Here is a 25,802-nt window from a genome sequence, read left to right as displayed (position 1 = left end):
CATTCCTACACAGTTGAAGGGAAAATAGTTCAGTGCTGACTCTTGATTATTTTCAAAGCACTAATGAAACCACATTAGGAATATTTAAAAAGGTGAAATAAAAAAAGCTAAAATTAAGTACTTGGAACTTTGACTATGTGTAGCTATTTGCAAGTAATACTGTTGCTAAATCTGGGTAATAGCTCCTGTCCACAAATCAGTGAAAATTAAGAAGGTAAAATTGTCTTTATTTTCTTGTTCTCAATATAACTATATAACAGAAAAATAGCATCTAATTTTCCTCATCACATTCAGTCATTCCTCTCAGTCAGTGTTTCAGATTTAAAGGAGATCTTATAAAATTTGAATGGGAAGAAATGTTCTACATGAAGTTGCATACTGTGCAGGTAAAAAGGACCAAAATTGTTTTTTTTTAGTTTTAGTAGTTACTTTTGGAACCTATGTGAGCATTGTCAGGTGTCAATTTACAATCCCGTTCTCAAATGCAACCTTATAGGAGGCAATACAGAGGTTTTCAGTGACACAACATCTCTTATAATTTTCAGATTATACTGAGTGTTTCTTGAAAACATGTCTTGCAAGTAGAACAATCTGTCTCTTTACCTGATGAAATGTATAAGATAATGAATTCATTTAAGGTTAATTTGCAAAAAAGTACTGATGAGAAATTCTTTGGTCATAAATAGCTTTTCAACATTGGGGAGTTATAAAGAAAAAAGGACATTTCACACAAAGATGCACTGTAGCTCCCTGAAGTGAGGCCTTATATTTTCACACAATCAAACAAAATAAAAATAAACTGATTTAGTTTCACTGGGAAAAATTACTTTTTCCAAAAATATTACTAATCTTGTATTTTCTAAAAGGTCTAAAGTTGTTATAAAACAGTTGTTATAAAGTAGTTACAGATTCAGCTGAGTATTTGTATATATCACAAGTCTTCAGCTAGGAAACATACTTATATTTCCTAAATTTAAAATGCTTAAATTTCCTAAAATTATTTACTTTCTAATAAAACATGTCCTTATGCAATCAGATTTGAACAGATTGTATAATCCTCAAAGAGTTTTCACTCTAGTGAAGTTTTTAAGAGAATTTAACATGTAGCATGGTTCATGAATTTACTTTTAAAAACAAACAAAATTAAATCTATTAAAACTGATAATAAATTATACTTCTGTCAATCATTTAGACTTATAATTAATTTCTCATCATTAAAATTTAATATTATCTCAGAAGTATATTTATGTACTAAAGGAAATAAGATCCCCCTAGAATTTCTCTTGCTGTTAACATGTAGACCTCTTTCTCCTGTTAGGATTGTCCCTTCTCAAGGAGAATGCCTTTTTCAGTTTGGCTGCTCTGGAGTGCAGCTGTGGTTAATGCATCCAGGCACTGTGTGAATATGTGGTAAAAGAGGGAGAATCTTGGGTCTGTTTAGATAGCATGGCAAACCAGATGTCATTAAGACAACAAAATTTAGAGACAGAACACTTTACTGTGCACAACCTCAGTATTTCATGTAGAATGTGTTTTACCTTTTTTGCTGCTGGGAAGAAATCTTGTTTAAATTTTGCTGGTTTTCATGTCTTCCTGTGTTCATTGTAGTAGTCAATGGTTGCTGGCAAAAACAAAAACAAATTTTAAAAAAAAAACAACAAAAACCCCCAAAAAATAAAAAGGAAAATGAAGAATTGGAAACAAAATTTCTGGTGCAGTGATAGAAGAGAACATAAAGATTATTGTTGGAGTGCTGGGATGTTGTTTCATGTGAGGCATCACATCACTGACATCCTTCCTGAACTCTTTAAATGGCAGGTATCAGCTGGAAAATGAAGAGTTTTACTTCCTTATGTCATTTGATATTGATCTGTCTGTAAAACCAGCATAGAAACCTTTCTTCTGGCAGTTTCTTGATGGATGCTGTGTGCTGTAGATCACTGTACCAGCTCTGTGCAAGAGGGTATGGGAGCTGTTGGCTTCTCTGGGAATGGAGTATCTGTTGTCAGTGAAGACAGAGGTAATTTTCTGAAATATGCATAGTCTTAGAATCATTAGAAGTGGAGAACTAAGAGCCAGTTTCAAATGTGTCTTCTGTTCCTTCATGGTAGAGTGACTATATAAATATCATACCCCATTATTTGCTTGGTTAAAGACTGAAGAAATTCCATAGATTAATGTAAGGGATCTACTGATATAACATTCACTTCTAAAAGGGATTAATGCTGAGAATCTCAATTCAGATATAAAATGGAAATGTGTGTGTATTTTTACTGGGAAAATTTTGGGTTTGTAGTATGTACATTTTGATTGAGTACTGTAAATACTTTAAATTTTAAAAAATAGGGTTAAAGTGTTTAAAAAGTCAATGCAACTAACTTCAACCAACTTTAATGACTTTTCTTTTGAAAAGTTGTTTGTTTTTTTTTTAATAATCTCAGTTTGCCAAAAGAAAAATGCAGGGTTTTTTTCAGAACTGATTAACTCAGAAGATCTGGGAACCATTTAATTTGACTTGAAATTTTTTTATTAAGGCAAATGGAGTGGCTCATTGTACAGGTATTTTGAATAATGATCATTGGTGGCACATTCTAGTTGCAGTAATAAATAATAAAGATGCACAACAGGAGTTGGGCAGTGGTGTTAGCATGACCCTGTTTCTAGGCTAATGTAATCCACTTAGCCAGAGTAGCTTACTGGAATAGAAACCACAACATTACATTTATACTGCTCCTGGGGCCCACTTTGCTCAGATTCAGCTGCAGCACCTTCTCAGGGTAATGTATTAAGGAGCTTAGGGGCTTTCTTTTCTTTTGGCAGGGTAGAAATCCTGAATATCTGAAATCTTAAAAATCATTAAATATGCATGATATACTAGAAAAGAATTATGGTTACTCCTAAATTTAGTCAAAATGAAGCATTCATATAAAATAAGCTCAAATATGAATATCATGCAAAAACTTGTCCTGTGAAAAGACAGCACTGTCATTAGCCAGCTGTATACAAACCATCTTTGGTTCTATAAATACAGATGCTCACATGTGGGCTAGGAAAAGCAACTCTACTCACTCAGCATTTGGAGAAACCCATAGACATGTCTGGCATATTCCTCTCTGGAGAAGGTGAATGTGCCAAGCACTTGTCACTAGACCTTCAAAGGCTAAAATGCAATTGACTTAAAGAAAGATCAGTGCTCTGGCATCTAAAACCTGGTGCATTAAGGGTGTTCTTTCTGAATAACGAAGGTACACTGTGTGCATTACATTACATCCTTCAAAAAAAGTGTCTTCAGATTCAAGTCTGTCATTTTCCCTGCAAAAATAAAGCTAATAATACAATGTGAAAAAATAGTGAGATAAGCTATGAAGGAAAATGGTCCTTAATGCCTTTGGTGGCTAAGCTTTAATTCCTGAGGTGATCTACTACCTGGTGTTTGGATACGTGCTAGCACCATTTATGCATCTTTTGATCATTTACCATCCAGAGATGTGAGACCCAGAATGTGTTTTGGACTTGGATTACAGTGCCAGTGAATTAGGTTTCCTGGTGTTATAACATCAGCTTTGAAGGAATGGCCTGCCAAAAATGTAATAGCACAGGAGAAACAGGTGGCTCTTAGCAAAAGCACTGTCCTCAATTCAGACTGCAAGCTCTATAAAGAAAAAAAAAACACTCAGTGCTACTGTATTGAAACAATAGACAGAAAGAAATTAAAAAGAAGCAAATTCAGAGTTGTCAAAGACACACCAGACTTTACTCATAGCCGTATCCTACCCTTTGTTCAGATATACAAGGAGTGCACCTACCAGGGGTCCTAAAGAGATGTTTTCCTTTGGGTTATTCCCAAACCCTGTATTAGCCTCTGTTGTAGGGCAAACACTTTGTGCCACATCAGCAAACATCATTCTTGTCACAGCCAGCCCTGTGGTTTTGGAGGTAATGCATGACAGACCCAGATGGCTATTTCCCTGAGGTTCAAAAATAGAGCAGTCTATTTTTCATTTTTCAGTCTATGAAAAGAGGAAGAGGAACACAAGCAAATAAAGCATGACCTTTTCCAGCCTCTAGTGACTTGAATTTACAATTCAAATACAAAATTAAAATACAGTTTCTTCCATGGGGTTTTATATGTACAAACCAGTGTGTTTATATGTTCACCTATATAATTTTGTCTGTCCATGTGTACTTTAGTTTCTGCATTTATATGTACAATGATGGCTTACTTACAGAAATGGAGTAGTAAAACCCAGAGTAAACAGAAGGACAAATATCATAAAAATTAAGGTGTTAGCATATTCAGCTCTCAGCATCAGAGGTACATGAGGTGTCTGTAAGGGAGTACAAACCTGCCTTTTCATTCTGTTGAAGTGTGGCTTGAGAAAGAGTGGCTGAACAATTGGTAGCAAACAGAAAGATTAATTTATTGAATTTACACAACCTCTTCCCTAAAAAGCATTGCTGTAATCAGGGGAATTCACCATTCTCTAACTTATGTGTGTTGGTCCTGTTTATCTTTCATATCTTTTATTGGTCCTATGACGAAGAAGCCTCTGTAAATTATACCTTCTAGCTGTGACTTTTCAGAGACAATGAGAAAGAATGTGCTAATGCTGAAATTATTATGGCACAGGACCAATGGAAGTGAGATGTTTGGCACGTTTCATTTAGCAGCTAGACATAAAAATAAAAGGGCGAAAAAATGGAAAAAAAATTTCCTAAGGCAACAGAAAAAGAAAACATATATCCATTGGCCAGAACATATGCTGTTGATCTACACAGAACACACCTGATCAAACACTAAATAGCGAGAAATGTGCAACTGATTTCAATCAATGTGTCATGCTTTCCTTGCAGGAATATCAAATTGATATATTTTTTGCCCAGACGTGGACAGACAGCCGTCTTCGCTTCAACAGCACCATGAAAATACTGACTCTGAACAGCAACATGGTTGGCTTGATCTGGATCCCAGACACAATATTTCGGAACTCCAAGACAGCAGAGGCTCACTGGATCACCACCCCCAACCAGCTCCTGCGCATATGGAATGATGGCAAGATCCTCTACACCCTCAGGTGAGCACTTGGCAAGGTGCAGGGCTGGAAGCTTCTCTGGTGGCAGTAATACTAATTCTCAGCAATTTAAAAAAAATTTCTCTCCTCTGCTGTTTTCTTCCTGATGCGTACATGGCTGTGCTTTACAAATATTTAATTATTCAGGCATAAGTCTGCCAAGTTTAAAAAACAGAGTCTTTCTAAGAGGGAAACCTTGAGAAATAGGAAATAAGTCTGTCTGAATCGTGCAAGCTGGGCTTTTTAGTGCTTGTAATAAAATCAGGAACATGGAGTCCCATAAAACCTGTCAAAAGCCCTTTTGATCGGAGTTAGATGCAGGGCTGGATAAAGTATTTTTTGATTCATGCTAATGCCAATACTTGATTCTTCAAATAAGTCATGCTGAAAGATAGTCTGTCACATCTCATCACAAGGGTGAATTCCTGGAGGAAAGGCTTTTACAGTTTTCTAATCTTTGTGATAAAATCAACTATATAGTATTAGAAATGCTGTATATATTTGCATTTTAAAAAGCCTGTGGAAATCAAAATATGTGTTTACTTGTGGAAGAGATGAGTTTTTCAGAAGGGAGTTTTGCCATAAGCCATGTTCCACAAGGGGAACTGTTTCAGAGACGTGCCTTTCACGCCACATTTTTTTCTGTGATTGTGCTCAGCCCTCTCGGTGCACCTGAGAGAGCTGATCATGCTCTGACACCAAGTCTTTGGCAAAAAGTAGGAAAGGAAATAAACATCTGGAAAAGCTGTTGATATTTTTAGTGCTCTTTCCTTCACAGGCTTGCTCTACTGTGAAGAGCTCTTGCATATTTCAGTTGCCTTTAGCTAAAGGGTTTGGGGATTAAGGTGTCAGCTCCAATATTCTCTTGATTGGGTTATTGGGTTTTTTCTGAGGAGATTTTGATTAGGTGCTTTGTTGGGTTTTTTTCTATTAAGTTCTGTTTTGGTATTTCAGGCCAAGTATCTACCCAATAGTAGTTAGTCTTACATACCTCTCCCTAAAGAAACTGTTTTTGAATGAATTTAAAAAATTGTCGAAATCAGCTTTAAGTAAATAAGTCACTTAATACTTGACCCATTGAAATGAGCATTTCTAGTTTGTGAAAGATGTTTTGAGTCCTTTTTGATAACTCAGGTCAGCCCCCTTTTTACACAGGAAAAGCTGTTAGAATGATCATTGTTGGGATCATTCAACCCAAATTTATCTGGCCTAAGTGTCAGAATTGGTATGACATGGAAGAGGTAGCTAATGTATACCCTGGTGCTGTCAGGTGTTGATGGGTGTTATGTGTACAGGAGAAAGTGTACAGGGTTCATTCATGCTCCATCCTCTCCATCTTCTTCCCTGCCCTTTTTAGGGTGTGAATTCCCTCCTGCTGCAACATGGCAAGTCCTCTTCTAGCATCAGTGCAATAAGGCTATTAAATTCCTCACAGCCTTTTCCAGTAAAGAGGTTTTCTCTGTGCCATCCTCTATCTGAGACAGAAACCTTCCACCAGAGTGTTTTTAATCTTTTATTTAATCTCCAAAAGGAAAAACCCACATAGCCCACATGCATGAATTTTGTCATGAAATTATGTAGTACTTTTTTTAAAAGACTCTACAATAAACTAGCACTTAATTCAATTTCCTTGAGTAAATACATTCACTTTGTAAGCTGTTAGATGGAAGATTATTGATTTTTATTAGTAATTTTAAAATTGGCTGTGTTCATAGTATACTTTGTGTTAGGGATGTCATGTAAAACCATCTTTCAAACAGGGATGAAGATGTTCCTACTGATCTCTTTATTGCATCTGTACAATATAGAATGGAATATACACATTTATTAAGTTTTGGCAAGATAGCCTGAAGAAACTGAAAGAATTTAGGTTCACACTATAAGTATACATGGAGTATATTTTTATAAGTTTCCCTCTGAAGTTCTAATTTTGTGGAATTACATACCACATGAGCCATAGTTCCTGTTATTTTTGTAAAGAATAGTTGTTTTCATGCCAGTACCCTCAATGATGAATTGTCTAGAGAAACACATATGCACAGATTTGCTGGGATCCAGAAAGTCTTGATGATGTGCCTGAAATTATCTAAAGACAATTATCATTGTTTTGTATCAGGCTTAAATAACCAACAAACAATCTACAAATATGGTTCCTTCCTTTCAGGCCTTACTTATGGATATCAAAGCATTCCTGTATGATGCTTAAGGTTACCCTGCCTTTTCTCTGGCTGCTCCCTGTGCTGGCACATAGTAACAGACCCTTGGTTTCTTCACAGGCTCACCATCAATGCTGAGTGCCAGCTGCAGCTGCACAACTTCCCCATGGATGAACACTCATGTCCTCTGATATTCTCCAGCTGTAAGTGCTGCTTTGATGCCTTACTCTTCTATAGGACTTGTATGCAGGGGCATGAATTTAATTCTGATTTCTGTCAGGTTGGTCAGTTGTTCCATAACTGGTATAAGAAGTTTAGGTTTGCTGAAATGTTTAGGGAATTTTTGTTATCCTCTCTTGCCCTGCTGATCAATGGACTTATGAAATTAAGTCTTCTGCAGATTTACTCTGTTATTTTTGTTAGAACTAGCCTTTTTAGCTGATACTATAGTCACAAACTCAGCAGATACTCATACCAGTCTGTGCAATATTAATTTATACAATCACATGACATTGCAAATGAGAATTGAAACTACAGTTTTCTGGCAGAGGTGCACAGCATGGAGACATGCCCAACAATCTCTGAACATCTGAGTTTATAGCACGTAGCCTGGTAATCCCTCTCTGTAAAAATAAATGGTGCAGCTACTGTAAATCTCATTTTCCTTTTATTGCTCAGCCTGTCCCAATGTTGTGTTGTATGTTGTGTTGCTGGCATATTTTAAAACTTCCTAACACACAAAACAAATATATGGAGAAATGCATGGAAAACAAAATGCTGAGGTCCAGTATTACTCTGAGAAATTATCTTCATGCTGATTCATTGGAAAAACCTGGGGAACTGTCTGCTCATGAGAATATCTGCAGAGTTTTATAATGCAAAACATACAGTGCAAAGGTTTTAAAAACATTTTTAAAAGGATCTCCACTAAAGCTTTTAATCTTGACAATCTATAAGACTCAGGATATGTGTTCTTCAGAAAGTGAAAGGAAAATTTATAATTTTGTTTATCTCTTTTGAAGCAGGATTATCTCCCTAATCCCTTTTAAAGTGATAGAAGAATAACACTATTGAATATTTTCATAATAAATGTGCTATTGTGATGGTATGTATTTCTGTTTATAAATATTATACAAACAGTGATCCACAATCACAAAACAGATTTGAATTTTTGACCCAGGGTGTATTTATCTTCTCATACGGGAATTTGTTGGTTTTTTTAAATCTGTCATATGAATATCTCCCTTTCCTCCCAAATTCTGTCACTAGGTTCCCATATTTTATTTTTTATATGTGTAAGTGAATCTGTGCAGAATTATACAGCTGTGTGTTTAATTTGGGTGTGTGTAATACATGCATGTTCAACAGAACAAGAGGGAGATAGCTCCTGAAGGAGCTTTCCTGCTCATGAACACTTGTCACTGAACTCTATGCACTTCAGCTATCTTTAGTTACTACTTAAAACTGCTTTTGTGACAATCTGCTGTTGTTTTGTTGAAGTACTGGGAAAGGTTTGTGATCTTAAAAATCAAATTCCAGAGATTTAAGGAAACCTATTAAAATTTTTTGAAGTCCAAAGATAATAATTAAACCACATAAATTTGAGTGGTCCTGTGATAGCTATATCCAAAGAAAGTGATAAACAGGATAATTTATATAAGGATAGGGATAGTTTATAAACAGGATAGTCTAATAAAAAGGAAGTCACTTCAAACCTTGCATTCCCTAACAGCTAGACAGTAGCTGAATGCAAGTAAGTTATGCTCTATGGTTTTTATTAAAAGAGAGGATATCAGTCAGTACTTCAGCAGACTCTGCTCCATGCAAAGTTCCAAATACATTTTATATTGCAAATGCTCCTCCTAATTTTGAGTCTATTGGCTCAGAACACTTCTGACTTTGGAAGGTACATGTATTGCCTTCAAATGTACTACTGTCTATGGAGATGGAGATTACACAGGATAAAGCAGAATGTGGATGTGTTGCAGTTTCTGTGTGTGTTCTTTGTAGTTTCTTGCCAGATGGAGGATCCTGCAGAGGAATGTTAAAATAATATTCCATAGTTTTGTCAGCCTTTTTGGTCACGTTGACAACAAAGGTTTATTTCCTTAGATTCATACTGAATTAAAATTTTTTACCTTGAAGAGTTTTAGTGCTGCTATTACCATCCTTCAGGGCATCTCCTTTATGATTAGTCTGTTACATAATTCACTTGTATTTTCAGTCTTGTGTACATTCATAGCAGGCTCTAGCTAGATGGCACTCAGTGGGGCTCATGAAGTGAATGAGTGAATGCCTGAATGATTTATTACTCCTTTCTATGACAAGTTTCTAAAGGGAAAAGCTGATTAGGGATTTCAAGATGTATGTCTTTGAATAAAATAAAAAGCATTGTAGAATTCACAGCTTAGCTCTGCTTCCGCCTTCATCCCTTCTGTTTGTTCCTCAGCACACAGACAAATCTTTGTAGTTTCCACTGTAGGCAGGCACAAAGAAGCACAAGTTTCAGGAAATATTCCCCCACACCTCCACACACAGATGAAGTTTAATATTTGAAATTTCTCACTTTTTATATAAATTTCCTTTGATATTTCAGAAATATTAAACTCATCTTAAATTTTGCCTAGAATATTTCCTCCAGTGCCACTTAATTTGCACCTTAACCCTGCTGTTACTGTGGGGACAGTTGGTGTTCCCTCAGTGGGAATACTGAGCTCTACTTCATCTGGTTGCCAGGATGATAAGGAGCAAACAACAGCTTATAAAAAGGACCCATCTCAGTGTGCTGACAGTAATCACCAAAACATATCTGCCCCTTCCCCTGGGGAATCTTGTTCATGAACAAGTTTCTGGAGCTCTCTAGCTTCTTTTATAGGACTTTACAGTATTGAAATACTCTGAAGCTCTTTAACCTGAGCAGGTTTTGTGTGTGAGGTGACATGATGAGATGACTCATCTGGCCCTGTGGTCAGTGTGAGTCTGTAGCTGCTGCTCCTATGTAGGAGTGCAGCCAGCACTTACATGAAATTATGTACAGTTCTGTGCACTCAGGGCTCATGTGAAAGGCTGATCCAGTAACATAATGCAGTGCTGCTGTGCCATGTGACAGCTTGTGTCTGTTCCATAAACCAGATTGGTTTAATCAACCACATGTGCCAAGCAGGATTTCTCACCAACAAGCTACAACAAGGCATGGTAGGAATGTGCATTTCCCTGTAAATGTGGAGAAAGAATCAATGCTGTGTCTTGATTGCAGTGGAGCAATCTTGGATAGATTTTGCTCTGTATGATCACTCTTTTTTCATATGGCTTTAAAGTACTATATGCAGCTACATAAAAATATTCTGTCACTGTCATTCTTCATTTGGATTAATTTATCCTCCTGAGCCAAGGGAGGCTGCTGTGCTGCTTTTGGCACTCAAACAGCACATTAAAATATCTTGGTTATCTCTATTCAGCATTGATTCAAGAATTTTGGAAATACTCTCAGGATGCTGCCATAAAATTTAGTTTATTGAGGTATTAGGATTCACATAAACTTCAGGAAGGAAGAGGAGGTGTGCTGTCTGAAGGACGATGTCAGCACAAGAGCTAATAAATAAGACACAAGTAACAAAAGGCAGACTTGGAATGAAAAGTTAAGCACATTAATTGTGAAGCTTTTTCTATAGGAAACTGTGGGTGCTCAAATATTATAACAACTCAAATATGTTTGAGCAAAGCACTAGGACAACAATGTGTTGGGAGCTATCAAGCATAACAAGATCACTCTGTAGTAATGGCCACTTTTTTTTTTTTTTTTTAAGGATAAGAGCATTACAGATTAAAGAGCAGGAAAAAGGGGCTGTGTGGCTAAGCTACTTGACAGAACTCTTCAACATTAGAGTTTTCATGTGACTGTTTTCTAGCTAGCTTACACAGTTTCAGGTTTCCTTTCTCAGTTACTGGTGAGACTGTTGAATGTTCTAGATTTTCTTAATTTGGGAGGACTATGCATGCTGCAAAATAATGTGAGAATGTTTTCACCCAAAGCTGTGTAAGAGTTAATTTTTTGAGGTCTTTGGTTTTTTTCAGACCAGCAAAAACCTTCACCTCCTTTCCCCATACATGTGCTCAAGATTAACTTGACATTCCTTCAGGTGGCAGCACATGAAAGCCATGCCAAAATGAAGCTGACAAACCTATTACACCTTGTTTTGAGCATCTGGTCAACTAACTTTTTAAATTGTCCAAGGAGGTTTATGGTGGGAATCTGTGTTAGTTACACACCTGAGGTCTGAAACAATCTGTAAGGCCATGCCTGGGGCATTGCCAAATGCAGAAATACTGAGCTGTAATGCAAGATGCCAGGAAAAAGAAAAAAGTGACCAGATTGATTAATGGGTTTTCACTGTTTATTTTTCTTGCTGCGGTTTTGATCAAACTGCAGATACAGTTGTTCATTGTTGGAAGCACCTTTGACTTAGCAGGAGTTATGGCACATTTTGTAGGCAATTACTGATCTTCTCCCTAGTGAGAAGGTCTAGTGTCCTGAGCTGCCCATTATTGGAGGATTGCTGCAAGACAGGAAAAGGTGGGCATGCCCAGAATGCCTTTTTTGCTGCAAACACCAAAATGCATGCACAAAAGTTCACAAAGAATTCAGTTACTTGAGAAAGCAAGATTTCCAACTATTGATGGTACAGTTTGTTCATTGAGGACTTAAACCAAATATTTTTTGCCTTTTAAAAGTTAGAGTTGTTTTGGGGTTTTTTAAAGTGACGTACAAAAGCATGCCAAATATTGCCAGGAAAAAAAAAAAAAAGGAAGGAAATGTTTTTAATGCTTTTAAAAGAAATTAATCTAAATCTAACACAGTGCTTGAAAGGAACAGATCCCATTTTTCTAAATATAAACTCAGTTCAATCAAATGTTCTCCCTTTGAACATGAAACCTCTTATGGATATGCAATCAGTACTTTGAGCCTCGTATCATTAATTTCTAACACAACTAGCTGTCATCACCCATTTTAATATGCTTCTCCTAGCCTAGAAAAATAAATGCTGGTTTTGTGGAATGAGCCGTGCTTTGTTTCATCTCCTTTGTCATCAGCAGAGCCATTAATACAGTCTGAGGGCAGAAGATGAAGAACAGGCCAGAAGGAGCAAGCTTAATGTTCATATCTGAAGAAGAGTTTCATTCAAGATGCTAGGAAGGCATTGTAATGTTCAGAAAGAGCTTTAATCCAGATCTGAATTTCCATCTGTGCTCTCTGTAATGGGCTGAGCCAGATCATGGGGCATCAGTGGAATTCTTGAACCAGTTCTTTTGATGAGCATATTTTAGCTATTGTAGTTTTTTTCTCTTTTAGGAAGGTAGAAATATTCTATGTATGCATCCATCATTCTCTTCAGAAGACTATCTTTTTCAGAGAATGGTCAATATAGAGGTCTTATAAAGATGAAAAAAGAAATACATTTATGGAAAATTTGTCCTTTGAAGCTTCCTCCCGAGCTCTGTTCTTAGCATATGACTTTTTTCCCATATGCCAATTATTGAACATAATATGTGAAGCCTACCTGTGGCACATCCCTCCTCCTATTCATTTGCTAATTCTTGTCTTCCACAGACATTTCCATATCTTCCTATTTAATTTCCCCTCTTTTAAACTCTTTTAATTACACATTTTTTTCAAATAGCTTGGCTAGTGTGCAAGACAATCTTCAAAAAAAACTTACTGATCCCAAAGATTTATGAGGTGTGCGTGACTCTGTAGGGATCTTCTTTGCCTTTGTTAACCTGTGAGTATTAATGTTTCTAAGCATTTTTCCTGAGATACCTACAATGACACCAGAATGCACTGAATTTAAAGTAGGTGATAGTATTATGATGAAATTTTGTTTAGTTATTCCAGTAGCTTTTCTGAATGCATTCTGCTGCTGCATTGCTCAGTTTTAACTCTCCTTAGGTTTCCTTAAAATTCCCTGAGGGTGTCTCTTTTTTTAACTAACATAAATTAGATTCCTAGGGAGTATTGTACTGTTTCCCAGGGAGTCAAATCTTTATCCCATTCCTTTACTACTCACTAGTAACTAATTCACTACTACTTTTCTGTGTGAGACTCAATAAATATCTCAATATGTAAGAGACACTTCATTAAGTGTCTTTAGATTTTTATGACTCTATTTTATACCCAAGCCAAGAATCATATTAATTATTGCAAGTTAATTTTTATTGCAAGTTCTGCTAACTTTTATTTTATTGAATTCCTCAAATATAGTATCTTTTTATGAAACTGTTCAAATTCATCCATGATGTAAGTACACTCAGTGTAAAATTATGCTTTCTACATCAAATTTATGGTAGATTTGTGCCAAATTAGTGGATATTGTAAGTATTACTTTGGCACTACTGCTTCTATTAGCATTGTGTCTCATTGTTCAAGGTATATTAGTGGCACCTTTTTAAATATTTACGGCTATATGATTCAATGCTGGCTCCAGATCTATGCAACATATAATGAAAGTGTAATATTAATCAGTATGATATTGCATCTGATAACTACTAGTGCATAAATTATATTTCTCTGGTAAAAAAGCCCAGTGAAACTTCCTCAGGGTCAGGGGTTGACCATTGCCTCCTTGGTGATCAGCAGAACTGAGGGTTGTGGTTAATTCATGTAATATCCCTTGCTCCATTTCCTCACAAAGAGCTAAGGTTTTGTACTGGTAGCAGACCAGATGTCTCTCTCCTTTTATAGTGAAATTTTTCTCCACAAGATTGAAGGCTCCTCTGGAGAGGGAGCAGCTGCCATTACTTCCACTGAAAATGAGGCCCTGGAGTCAAATTACAGTAAGTGCTAATTAGTGAAGCCTAAAATGCTTAACTCATGATATCTTGGGGCCAGCAGAGTCTTTCAGAGACTCACTGGATTAATGGTAGGCTATTCCAGGAACCTTGCAGTGGTCTTCCAAGGATCCTTGGTGTCTCTATTTGCCCTGTACAATTGTCTAAGGAAGATGGGATGCCCATGTTATGAAACAAACTCTCTAGGCAACCTGCTTCAGAGCAAAAAAAAGGTCTGTTATTCTTGGATCTGAAGTCTGATATAGGGGATTGTATTTCAGGGATAGGATCCCCCAGCTCTTACTTATACAAGGAGTTAATACAAGGAGACTGGAAATCTTAAAAATCCCAGATGCCTTTCACCTTGTCTAGCCTTTCAAAGCAACCAGTCTTATTTTTCTAAATTTCCTATTAGTAAAATTAAAAAAAAAAAAGTCAGCCTCTAAACAATTTTAGAAAAGAAAAAACCTGCCTGAGAGCCAGTTATTTTTGGCAAGAATATATGTAGTTAAGTTATGCTTATGGTGTCAGTAGAAAATGAGAGAAAATACTGAAGCAAGAGGTGGCTGATTGCATATATGAAAGCTGAATGTGTTAGCAACAAGCCCTGGAGTCTCTGCTGTGTGACAATCATTGTTAGTTCCCATGATTTCATCACAGATCTCAAGATATTCAGTGTGTATTTGAAGCTCAAATCCCTTTAACCATCTCATCATGTGCCAATGGGAGCCTGTTCTTTTTATCTTTCTTTATACCAAACATTTCACAGTGTGACAAATGCACCACTGGCAGAAAGAACATAGTTTTAACCCTGAAATGTAATATAACACCTATTGTGTACTTAATGTTTCTATTATTGTTAGTTGCTTATTTAGGTTTTCAAATTAATCTGATCATTAGGAAGGGGCTGGTCCATAAGCTGTGAAGTCCTGGCTGCCCTACATTTGTAAAATCTGACATACAGAGCTTATATTTATATATGTGATATTTAGAGAGCACCAGGAGGAGACAGTCTTTTGCTACAGGTTGTCCAGCAGGGATGGGACAGGAAGGAGATGCCAGGGGTTCCCAGCCACATCAAGAAATGGATAGAATGTTAAGAGCTGCCTCTGAAGAATGGCCTTGACTAGGTCAAAATCTTGTGGATAAGATTTAGAGACTAAGACTGGTAAAACCAGTTAAAATCCCTGGGATAAAGCCCTCAGGGACAGATCTGACAGATGCCTAAGGGTGCTTTGCAAGAATTCTTGATCCCCAGGTGCAAGAAATCAGGCAAGGAAGATGAGAGACTGGCATAGCTGAGTTGAGACTTGCTGGTCAAACTAATGGGCCAGAAGACAACGTGCAGCTAATGGAAACAGAGACAGATGTCCTGGGAATAGCACAGGGATGCAGTCTGCTTCTGTGGGAGTGGGCTCAGAAAGGCCAAGGCATATCTGGAGCTGAACTTGACAAGGGATGCAAAGAATAACAAGAAGGGCCTCTAAAGGTATGTTAGGGAGAAAAAGAAGGTACCTCCCTCAATTAGAATGACTGGCAATCTAGTAACAGCAGACAAGTAGAAGGGTGGGGTATTTTCCCTCACAGACAACAATCAGAGCCAACAGTGCCCAAACTCTTCAAAGTTTTATGCATAGCTCATCCTTCTTTTGATCTTTCAAAATTATCTTAATTATTGAAGAAATTTCCAAAGACATCTTCCACAATTGATGCTTCGTTGTGTGTGTGCAGATGTTACAACACAGCTTATTTGGTATTCCTTTCTTTGGAGTGTTAGATTTCTGCAAATGCTGGTATAATCACCTGCTTTTATTCCTTGTAGCCTCCCTTAATGTAACTGAAATGTACCTCACAAAATATTACATAAAATATGAAATTACAAGTCCATGTAATATAGCCTCTGTTAAGCAACATAAAAGTTGCAACATTTCCTTTATTCTACTCTAATTTGCACATTTTCAAAGTTAGGAGACAAATTTGATCAAATGCAGAAGGTTCAAGATATTTTAATCTACATTTCCTATTTTTAAAGAAACAAAGAGAATGCAGTTTTTTAATTGCTTTAGTTGTTTTAAAAAGTGGTTTGGAAAAAAAAAATAAAAGAAGAAATTTATTGTGTTATCGTCTTCCAGAATTACCTCAGTGGACACACTAAAAATTACAGTAATGCATCTCCAAACCACAAGAACCTGTATGTTTGAACTTCCTGGTCTTCTTATAAGAAATGAAGAATTGCTGCAGAATTTCTTCAAAGTACAAAGAAACCTTTTGGGATTTTGAGAACCAAGAGGTAACAAACCAGTGTCAGATCCAGAACAAACACTAAGTAATTGAGAAGAAGAGAAAAGGAGAATGAAGAGACCAGAGTGCCAAGGTCAGGCAGAACACCTGCAGTACTCCACAGAAGTGTAACAAAAACTAGTGAATACTGACTCTCAAATTCAACTCATCCTGGCTAGAGCCCAGTCAGTGCTTGTTACTTTTGCCAGGCTTGACAGATTAAAATGGGGTTAGTAGATGCCATTAAAGGTTTACTCAAAATGTAAGATGAAAACATCAAGTCCTCAACTCATTAGCCTTGTCTTGTCAATTTACTTTTATCACCGTCTGGGAAAAACAAGGCAACCTGGAAACATGAAATAAAAAGCCCCATCCTTTTCTTACTTCTGGTACTGAAAAATTAATGGAAAAACAAAAGCATATTCTAAGTGCTGATGGAGGTAAGGAAGGAGAGTGAGGCAGTCATGCAGCTTTGAATGTTGTTCTAGAGGACAATCAGGGAAACGCCCAGTTCATCTATTCCTCTAAGAGGAATATTGCAGAAGTTTGCCTGCCTGTATCCCTTGCTATGAAGTGCAGGTCTGCCTCCTTAAAAAGGATTAACTTTGTGTAAAGGGCACGCTATATGACAGATAATAACATTTTAATCCTTTTTCATAGTTGGGTAGCATATTTTTCTGTCAAAACAGTATATGATGGGATTATGTCTTTTCCTATCACACAACCCCTCAGACAGACAAACAAGTGGTAAGTTTTAAGGGGGAACGCAGGAACACACATCAAGATATGAAATTTAAATAAAATTTTAAATAAGTATTTTTTTGTTCCCCCATAGGATGTAGATTTTCAGTTGGCACTTTAAGAAACCCTGCAATTTTGTATATCTAAATAGAAAGATTATTTCTGTGGAATGGAAATTATGTTATGATTTAATGTTTGGGTTAGCCATGCATATTAAAAAGTAATTTGTTTTTCCCTAATTTTTTTATAATGTGACTTCTGGCAATTTTGCTACTAATCTATTAAAACTCAGGAAGAGCTGATATTTCCATAAAATCTTTCCATCAGTTGTGAGAAAGTAAATATAGAGAGGCATGTAAATTGAAGAAAAAGTTCATGCTGTTCTGAGGCGATTTGCCAAATCAACAGCTTGTGCAGAAGACACTGAGTTTCCTTTCTAGCTCTTTCTACCTGAGCTTCTTTCACAGGAAAGACGAAGGGAGAGCTGGTGTTTGACTTTATTATATCTCCTGATGGTGTAGGAGAATTAGGAGCTCAGAAGTTCTCCCAGCTCCATCAGCTGCTGTGCCACCTTACTCAGACTTTCATTAAAACAAACCTGATTATCAGGAAAGGGAATGAATTGCAGTTCACAGTATTTAGGCCTTTCATCAATATCTTTCTATTTTCACCCTTAGTGGCACAGTTTACAAGAAAAACACATCAGAGCTGTTCCATGCTTCACATGGGCCTCTTATGCAACATAACAATGAATGAATGGACTTGGTCCCTAGATCAAGGTATTCTGTACCATGACCCAGGATGTATTAGAGCTATCTAAATTCATAATTGCAAATGTTGTTTGACTAGAGCAGAATAAAATAATGTGTGTGAAAGGCTAATATGAATTTTTTAGGTGGACATGCTAGACAAAAAGATCCATCCTGATCTCAACATCTTCTGCTCCAGTTTTGTCCTTGATAAGAAAATAAGCAGCATAACAAGAACAAACCTACAAAAAAGAATGTGTTCTTCTCTTTCTCTCACAGACATCCATCCTTCAACACATACTCAACTAGAAGAATAAAAGGGGTGTGAAAATATATATTTAATATTTTTTAATATTTTCATTACTTGCATGTGCTCAGCTAATAAGCTGGCAAGCAATATACTTGAAGCCATGTAGAATTAAACAGGATGAAGGAAAGAAAAGAACAAATCCTACTGTGAATCCTCTAAAATGGACAAACAGTCTGGCCTTTAACTTTTCTTAATGGAATATATATCAATATTTAGTTATGGCCTTGAGGTACTCCAATGCTCCTATGCTTATTAGTCCTCCCTTTATCTACATTTACTGATTTGACATTTGAGTGTACATTTCCTATAATTGTGCTTTAAAAATACTGTCTTCAGGGTTGCAGTGGTATAATCTGCATATCTCCTGGCATTTGAACTGAAGAAAGCTGAATGTCAGAGCTCAGAAAGAAATTTCAAGGAATTCTTTTTTTTTTTTTTCCTTCTAGAGGAGGATTTGCCTGTAAAATAGAAACTCTTCTTTTTGAGGAACATATATTTTAACTTTGTGGTGTTTTGGTCATCAACAGAAAGATGTGTCCATCAAATCACAACCTGAAGCACCTGAATCCTAAATATGTGATGCCTAGTTTCAAATCTCACCTTAAAAAGACAATGGAAAAATTCTCAATATTGTGTTTTGTTTTTTTCATTTTGCTTTAAAGTGGCCTGATCACAAAGTAGCTATTTTACAGTTTTGCAATTTTTTCTGTCTCTCTGATTTTTTCACTGCAGAAGGTGCAATCAAATATGCTTATTCTGGTTTAAAATGTATACTTAAAGGAATAGCAGCTATTTTGCAATGACAGTAGTATCTATGTATTTTTATGAAAAGTGCAAAAATGCCACTTCTTTAGGAAAAAAATTGTAATCATTTGGGGTGCTCACTATTGTTGATGTTTTACTTCTGGAAAGTTGGTCTTTCTAAGCTAAAAGGAAGAAAAAGCAGCAGGAAATGCATGTTTCTACCTTACAGGTAGTTTATTCCTGTATTGGTTGCCTTCAAATGGAGCTGCTAGACCAAATGAGCATGGAGAAGTTTTTCTACAAGTGACAACTTTCAACACAAGGGAACTTTGAGGTCTGAATGCTGCATTTGTTCACAGCTGTTGTCTGAAAATCAGTATTTCAGTAAGACAACACTGCTTGCCTCTGGCAGTCAGGGAAGACAACCACAAACTCTTGTATAAATGTCTCTTATGATTAAAAGAAAACTGAGATATCCAAGTGCTTTATAACATTGTATTTCCTTTCTTTCTTGTTGTCTCCAACATTTCTCCAAAGTCCATACTTGAAATATTTAAAGCTTTTATTTTCTAACCAACATGAAACTGGAGAGAGGAAGATAAAAGGCAGTTCCCAGCAACCTGCACATCTCAAAGATGTCTAGGAGATTTTTATTGCTGGTTTCTATTGATTTATGTGCAAAATATAGCAGCATTTCTTATTTAAAGGCTTAGCAGAACTGACAGTCAAAAATCCTGGTCTGTGGTACTACCAGATTTCAAAATCAGCCAGATGGGACTGGTCACTACTTGTGTGGGGTTTTAGCAGGAAAACTGAAGTGTTAATGTGACTCCAGAATAACACTCACCTATATCTACAGTCATGTTCACTGTGATTCATCAGGCCACCAAAGGATTTCATTCCTTATGTAACTGCATGTGCCAAAGCAAAGCACATTAATGGCCAGTGCACATTTGTATTCCTTAGTGTGCAGGTACTGCACTGAAGTGTGTGGTCAATTAATGTGGCAATGACCATTACCTGCACTGGGGGAGGTTCTGACTTGGTAGGAGAAACAAAAAATCACCAAGGACAGTCAAGCACTGGAGAAAGCCTTCTAGAGACACTGTGAAATATTTGTCCTTGCAGGTTTTTGAGATGCAACTGGAGACAGCCCTGATACACCTGGTCTGGATTAGTTTTAACTCTGATTTTATCAGGAGGTTGAACTAGAGACATGCTGAAATTCCTTCCAACCTGATTGACTCTATAATAACATTTTTTTCTCATTCAAAACAATTTTTATATTAAAATATACATTCTTCTTTATAGAGCAATTAATTCACATTCAGAAATATAAATATCTACTTGTGAAAACCATCTTTTCCTTAAAACATTTTAGGAGAGTCAATTCAATGTTGGCTTTCTTAAGGAACTCCCAGAAAGCAGGGAGGAGTTGGGAAAGAGTTGAAAATTGTCCCTGCTTTCTATTTACAGGGTTTTTTTTGAATGGCTGAATATCTATCCTGTTAGAAATGATAACATTTTTGTCAGTATTTTTGTATTGTACAATTGTTGTTGCCATCAGCAATCACTGGTATATTATATGCAAATAAGGTAAACTTCAGCTGATCAATATTTTGGAATTCTTCCAAAAACTGAAACGAACTGGCAATATGTTCAAAAGCCAGGTAGGATACAGAATTTTCCTTTTATTCCCCTAGAGGTCTCCCCACGGTGCAGGAATTGATACAGGGTCCCTGTATCACAGGTTCCTGTGGTAGCTGATTCTCCCACATGTTGGCCACTGGCATTCACACCACAGCAACACACAAGGGCTCTGACACTGTGGCAGCTCATTCTGCTCTGCTAAAATTAGGCAATACTTCTGGTTTTTGTCACAGCCAGTCATAGCATCTTTTACACCTTTACTCTGTCCCCTCAGAATCATCTCCTATTTTTGCAGCATTCTTCAGAAACATCTTAGGTATCTCTGTCTTCTATAATATTTTCTTTTTCTCCTTTCTACCTTTTTTTTGTTCTCCTTTTTCTTCCCCTCCCTCACCCGCATTTTTTTTTTTTTTTATCTTTTTCCTCTCCCTCCATGTTTTTTTCACTTCATCCTAGTGTCTTCTTCAACCCATGAATATTTCCTTTCTCCATGTAGACAATTTTTCTTTGCACTCCTGTATTTCTGGTTGTGGCCAGAATGCCCTTCTCCATCTGGCAAGAAAATATGTTCTTTCCATCTTCTTCATTCTTTGTCAAGAAACAGAAAGGAGTTGGGAGGCTGAGATTCACCTGTGAAACCAGAAGTGTAACACCTAGGGAATATATCTTACTTTGAAGATCAGGGTGGCCTCTGCATATGAGTGACACATCTCAAGTGACATTCAGCTAGACAGTTATGTACAATTAATATGTACAATTAAAAACCAAGAACTATGACTCAATGTGAGGGTATCCACAGGAAACTTGCATTTAGGAAGTACTGAGAACACAGAGAACTAGTGTAAAGCTAGACCAAGACTGAAAAATAAACAGAGAAATAAAATACGTGATTATTTTACTGTTCAGGATTCAGGCATTAAAAGACATAAAACAGTGCCATATACATACCAGTCACACAACTTATAAAGTTTCTGTGATTTCTGAATTCTTCTCATAATCATAATTCAAATAATTGAGTAATGATCTGAATTTTTTGTGCTTTGCTGAAATCTCACCAGCTTTCCCTAAAAAACTCTCCATATTTTTCTTTCTGGTAGTTTTCTTATCATGTACTTTTGATTTTTTTTTTTCTTCACTTTAATCAGAACTTGGAGCAGAAGATGTGAAATATTGTAAAATACAGTCTCATGGTGTTCCTTCAATAAAGAGAGGCAGGGCATGGCAGAAATTTTTCTCTGGAGGCTTTACCTCTGTAGAATATCTGGACAACTGTAATAACTGAATGTGAGATGGAAATATTGCTCAGAGAGATGTATGCTCTTCTCAGTGATGGTCAGAATGAAACCTTTTGACATTCTGGAAAGTCATGATCACACAAATACTATCTTGAATGACAGACTTCAATTGCAAATCTGCTTCATCATTTCAACAGAAATTCCAGTTTAAAACCATTATCTATAGCAGACACAAACCACTTTTGAAACCATAGGAAAAGCTAAGTTCCTTTAATAGTCAGAACTTAATAGAAAATTTATAATGACAGTTAAATCTCTCAAGGAGATTTATGTGTGTTCTTTGAAAATGTATTTAATTTATTTAAATTTCTTTATTCAATTTCTTCTCACCTCTTACCTCAGGTTGAGACTACTTTTCCAACTATGTAAGGTCTTGAGAAACTGAAGAGACCTTTGTTAAGTAACCTAAAATACTTTTGTGCTTCATTGAAGTGTTGGTAATTTCATGGCTCTTTTATTAAGCTGTTTTGTCTATAGGATATTACCTTCCTTTAGAGTGTTGGAGGATTTTAAGATATTCTGTATAAAACTTGCAAAAATTTTGCAACTAGAAAGATTATTAAAATTGAAAGAACTTCTTTTATGAGTATTAGTGTGATATATTTATCAATTATATTTCTAGAATAGTAACATATGAAATGAATATTGCTGAACTGTCTTGATCAAGAGAAAAACGAAAGTTTTTTTCACAATCACTTTAATTTTTACTGAAAAATCAATTTAAAGAGAGTTTTGGATAGCACTTTTCTTTAAATGTAAAGCTAGAATTTGAACAGTGTGATTTATCTCATATAAATGATAAACTTTTGAGATGATGATATATACAGAGTAGATTATGACCTAGACCAGAGTTTGATAACACTTTTAGGGTTTTCTCCCTACTCTTTAAAATACTGCCTGTTCTATCATTCACCATTTTGAATTGTGACCTTATAAACTAAAAGTAAAACAAACTCCCTAAAAAATGTCCGTTTTGCCATGCACCAGGTTTAACATGGCCAGGATATATGTAAAAGTAAATATCTCTAATGTTTTTGCTGTGTTTGTGTCATTGTGTTAGCCTGGACACCTGTTACACTCCAGTACTGTAAGAAATCTACAAAGATTTGCACACTAACAGTCCAATGCCAGAAAAACCTCAGGTTATTAGGTTGGAGGAGATGTCATGCTGTCTTAAAAGCAACCCCCAAATTCAGGTGTTGTCATGTTGCAGACACATACTTTATTTATGTGAGCTGCCAGCACCAAATGTAATTGTGCCGGGTAACTGTCAGATGATAAGGGATATTCCATAGAATGTCTGTAATCACAGTGTTATTTTAAGTTCTCTTCCTGCAACTTAATTAGAAACTTAATTTTAAAATGGCAACTTGGAAACATCTGTGTTTTTGATTCCAGGAGCTGGGTTTTTAAGTGAAATAGCAGCTCCACCAGGAGAGGTTTTACTCAGCATGTGATTGGAGTTTCCAGCTAGTAACAGAATAGCATAGTACTCCTTCAATCACTGGCTTTGGTATTTATATTTCCCTAATGTATTGAATTTTCTAATTATTCAGAAAGGGAATTCTATTTTTCACTGGGAGAAAAACATCTCACCCAATTACCATTTTTCTTCTGTGTTGTCCAAGACTGTATTGCACCCAGTCTTGCCTTTGTGCATGTGATGTAGAATATCAAATTATTCCTACTGTTAAGAAATGACATTTTTAAGTTCACCATTAAATATTTAAAGGCCTGAAATAAATCTGGGGATCTGGCTTTGAGTCAAAACAATTCTGTACTGTCAGGCTAGAATAACTTATGAATAGGTGCCAGAAAGAGTACCCTATAAGAACAAAACATGTGTTCCTCCTAAGCACTGAGGCTGTAACTCTACCAGGAAACTGAAAACAAATGGATTTTGTACAGGGGTGGAAATGGCATAACAGGAACCTTAAAAAGAAGTTTAGTAAAAGGAAAAGCAAAATTCTGTGCCTGGTGTGGAATAAACACCAGGGGGCTACTTACTGGGGGTTGACTACCTAGAAAGCAGCTTTGCAAACAAAAAGGACCTGGATGTCCTGGATAACATTCTATAGCTGAGGAATTGTCAGTAAAAGATGCCATGTGTCAAATAGGAACATAGAGATTATATAATTTGAAAAAATATCTCAGCATGAGAAAGAAGTCATAAATCTCTGAACTTGTTAAAGAAAGCATTTATTAACAGCAAAAATCCAGCAAAGTTATTTAAAAATGTCAGCATATGAATGAAATACTTGACAAGTACTGATAGTGAAACAGAAAGTGATGGGCAATGCAAGAAATTGGGGGGTTTTTGGAAGTGGCAAAATAAGTGTAATCTTGCTATCTAGATTTATGTTCATTTGCAAATGAAATTGTTCCCATGAAAGAATACAATATTCAAAGGAGAATTTGAAAACTAGAAATTGCTTTTGTATTTCTTTTTAGGTAGCATGAATAATGTATATCAAAAGGTTACGTCAGCTATTATTTTTATTCTTTGTATTGAAATTAGATTCCCTATATCTATTCAACAAATTCATTCATCTATTCAGTCTATCAGTTATGTTATCTTCCACCTCATTAACCAAACAAGAGAGTAAAGGAGAGAATCAGGAAGGACAATCATCAAAATTTATTCTGCTATTGCTGTAAAAAATATTTTTCAGTTTTTCATAAGTTCAGTAATGATAGCATTGAAAGAGAAATTGAGAGAAATACTTGGTGTTTTTTAAGTACAATATGTCAAGATTCACAGAAGTCTTTGCTCATAATTTAGAGAAGATTCTGCATAACACATTTGTTTCCTCTGCTGAGAAAAAAAGTCTGTAAAGTTGTACAAGCCACAAGAATTTTTGACAAGACAAAAAGGACAGGTGTTTTAGGAGAGAAACAAATAAACAAACAAGACAAACTCACAAAAAAATGGTGCCCCTCAAAAAGAATGGGGGAAATTTTTTCCCTGTTCTTTTCCTGGGGCATGTAGACTCTCCCTCAAGATCCCACTGTTGTGCTCTTATGATGACTACAACAACACCAGTTTTCCTTAGTTCTCATTTTCCATGGGTCTTCTGTCATACATTTACTGTCATCTCTTGCTCTTTGTTTATTTTTCTTCTTTTCATCTGCTTATTTTTTGTTTTCTCACTTATTCTGTGGTCAGTTTGGTATTACCAGGTATTATTTTCAGGCTGCTGCCTGGATGCTTCTGGATATGCTCTCCCTTCTCTGTTTCCCTGTGGACTTGATGATTGCCACAGGTGAAATGTTCTGCCCACAAAAATCAAAATCAGTATAGCAAGCAAATCTGTGAGCATATAAGCATCAGGCTCCATAATAATTACCTTTCTACCATGGAGGAAGAGCTGACTGCCTTTCCATTCTGAATATGGTGCTTTTCTGTGATGAAGTGGGTATCAAAGAGTATGTGCTGCCTATGTGTATGTTAAATACAGGCTTAAAGAGCTCTACAGCTGTTACTTGCCTTTCCTATAATGACATTCTTGGATGTATTTCATACATTTTTCTCAAGGGGCTAGTTATCTATCACTCCTTTTTTTTCTGCTATTTTGGTTGGGGTTTTAAGCGTTTTTTTGGGAGTTTTGATTTTTTTTGGGATGTTCTTCTGGAGAATTTTTCACATCAGTCTATGTCTGAATTGATTTTAGAAAGAGAATGCACAGACTTCTAACCTAGTGTTCATAGAATCACAGACTCATTCAGGTTGGAAAAGATATAAGATCAAGTCCAACCTCTTACCCAGCACTGCCAAGTCCATCACTAAACCATGTCCCCAAGTGCCACATCTGCATGTCTTTTAAATTCCTCCAGGGATGGTGACTCAGACACTTCCCTGAGCAGCCTGCTCCAGTGCTTAACAACCCTTTCAGTGAATAAATTTTTCTTGCACTGCCCTGGTCCTGCTGGCCACAGTGGCTGATGAGAGCCACTGGCCCTCTTGGCCACCTGGGCACATG

At 36.4% G+C, this 25,802-nt stretch overlaps 1 protein-coding gene across 2 annotated transcripts in view; it reads left to right on the top strand.

Annotated features, from left to right (window-relative positions):
• Positions 1-25,802, top strand: part of GABRG3 (gamma-aminobutyric acid type A receptor subunit gamma3) — a 285,119-nt gene that overhangs the window by 142,266 nt on the left and 117,051 nt on the right. For both annotated transcript variants that reach the window (XM_079316769.1, XM_079316768.1), the window contains exons 4-5: positions 4,855-5,075; positions 7,349-7,431. In XM_079316769.1, the coding sequence (XP_079172895.1) occupies positions 4,855-5,075; positions 7,349-7,431 (304 nt within the window). The remainder of the gene's footprint in view (positions 1-4,854; positions 5,076-7,348; positions 7,432-25,802) is intronic.

Source organism: Erithacus rubecula (genome assembly GCF_903797595.1).
Source record: "Erithacus rubecula genome assembly, chromosome: 1".
Classification (NCBI taxonomy): Eukaryota; Metazoa; Chordata; class Aves; order Passeriformes; family Muscicapidae; genus Erithacus; species Erithacus rubecula.
The sequence above is the reverse complement of the archived record's forward strand: the minus strand, read 5'-3'. Positions and strand labels throughout refer to the sequence as shown.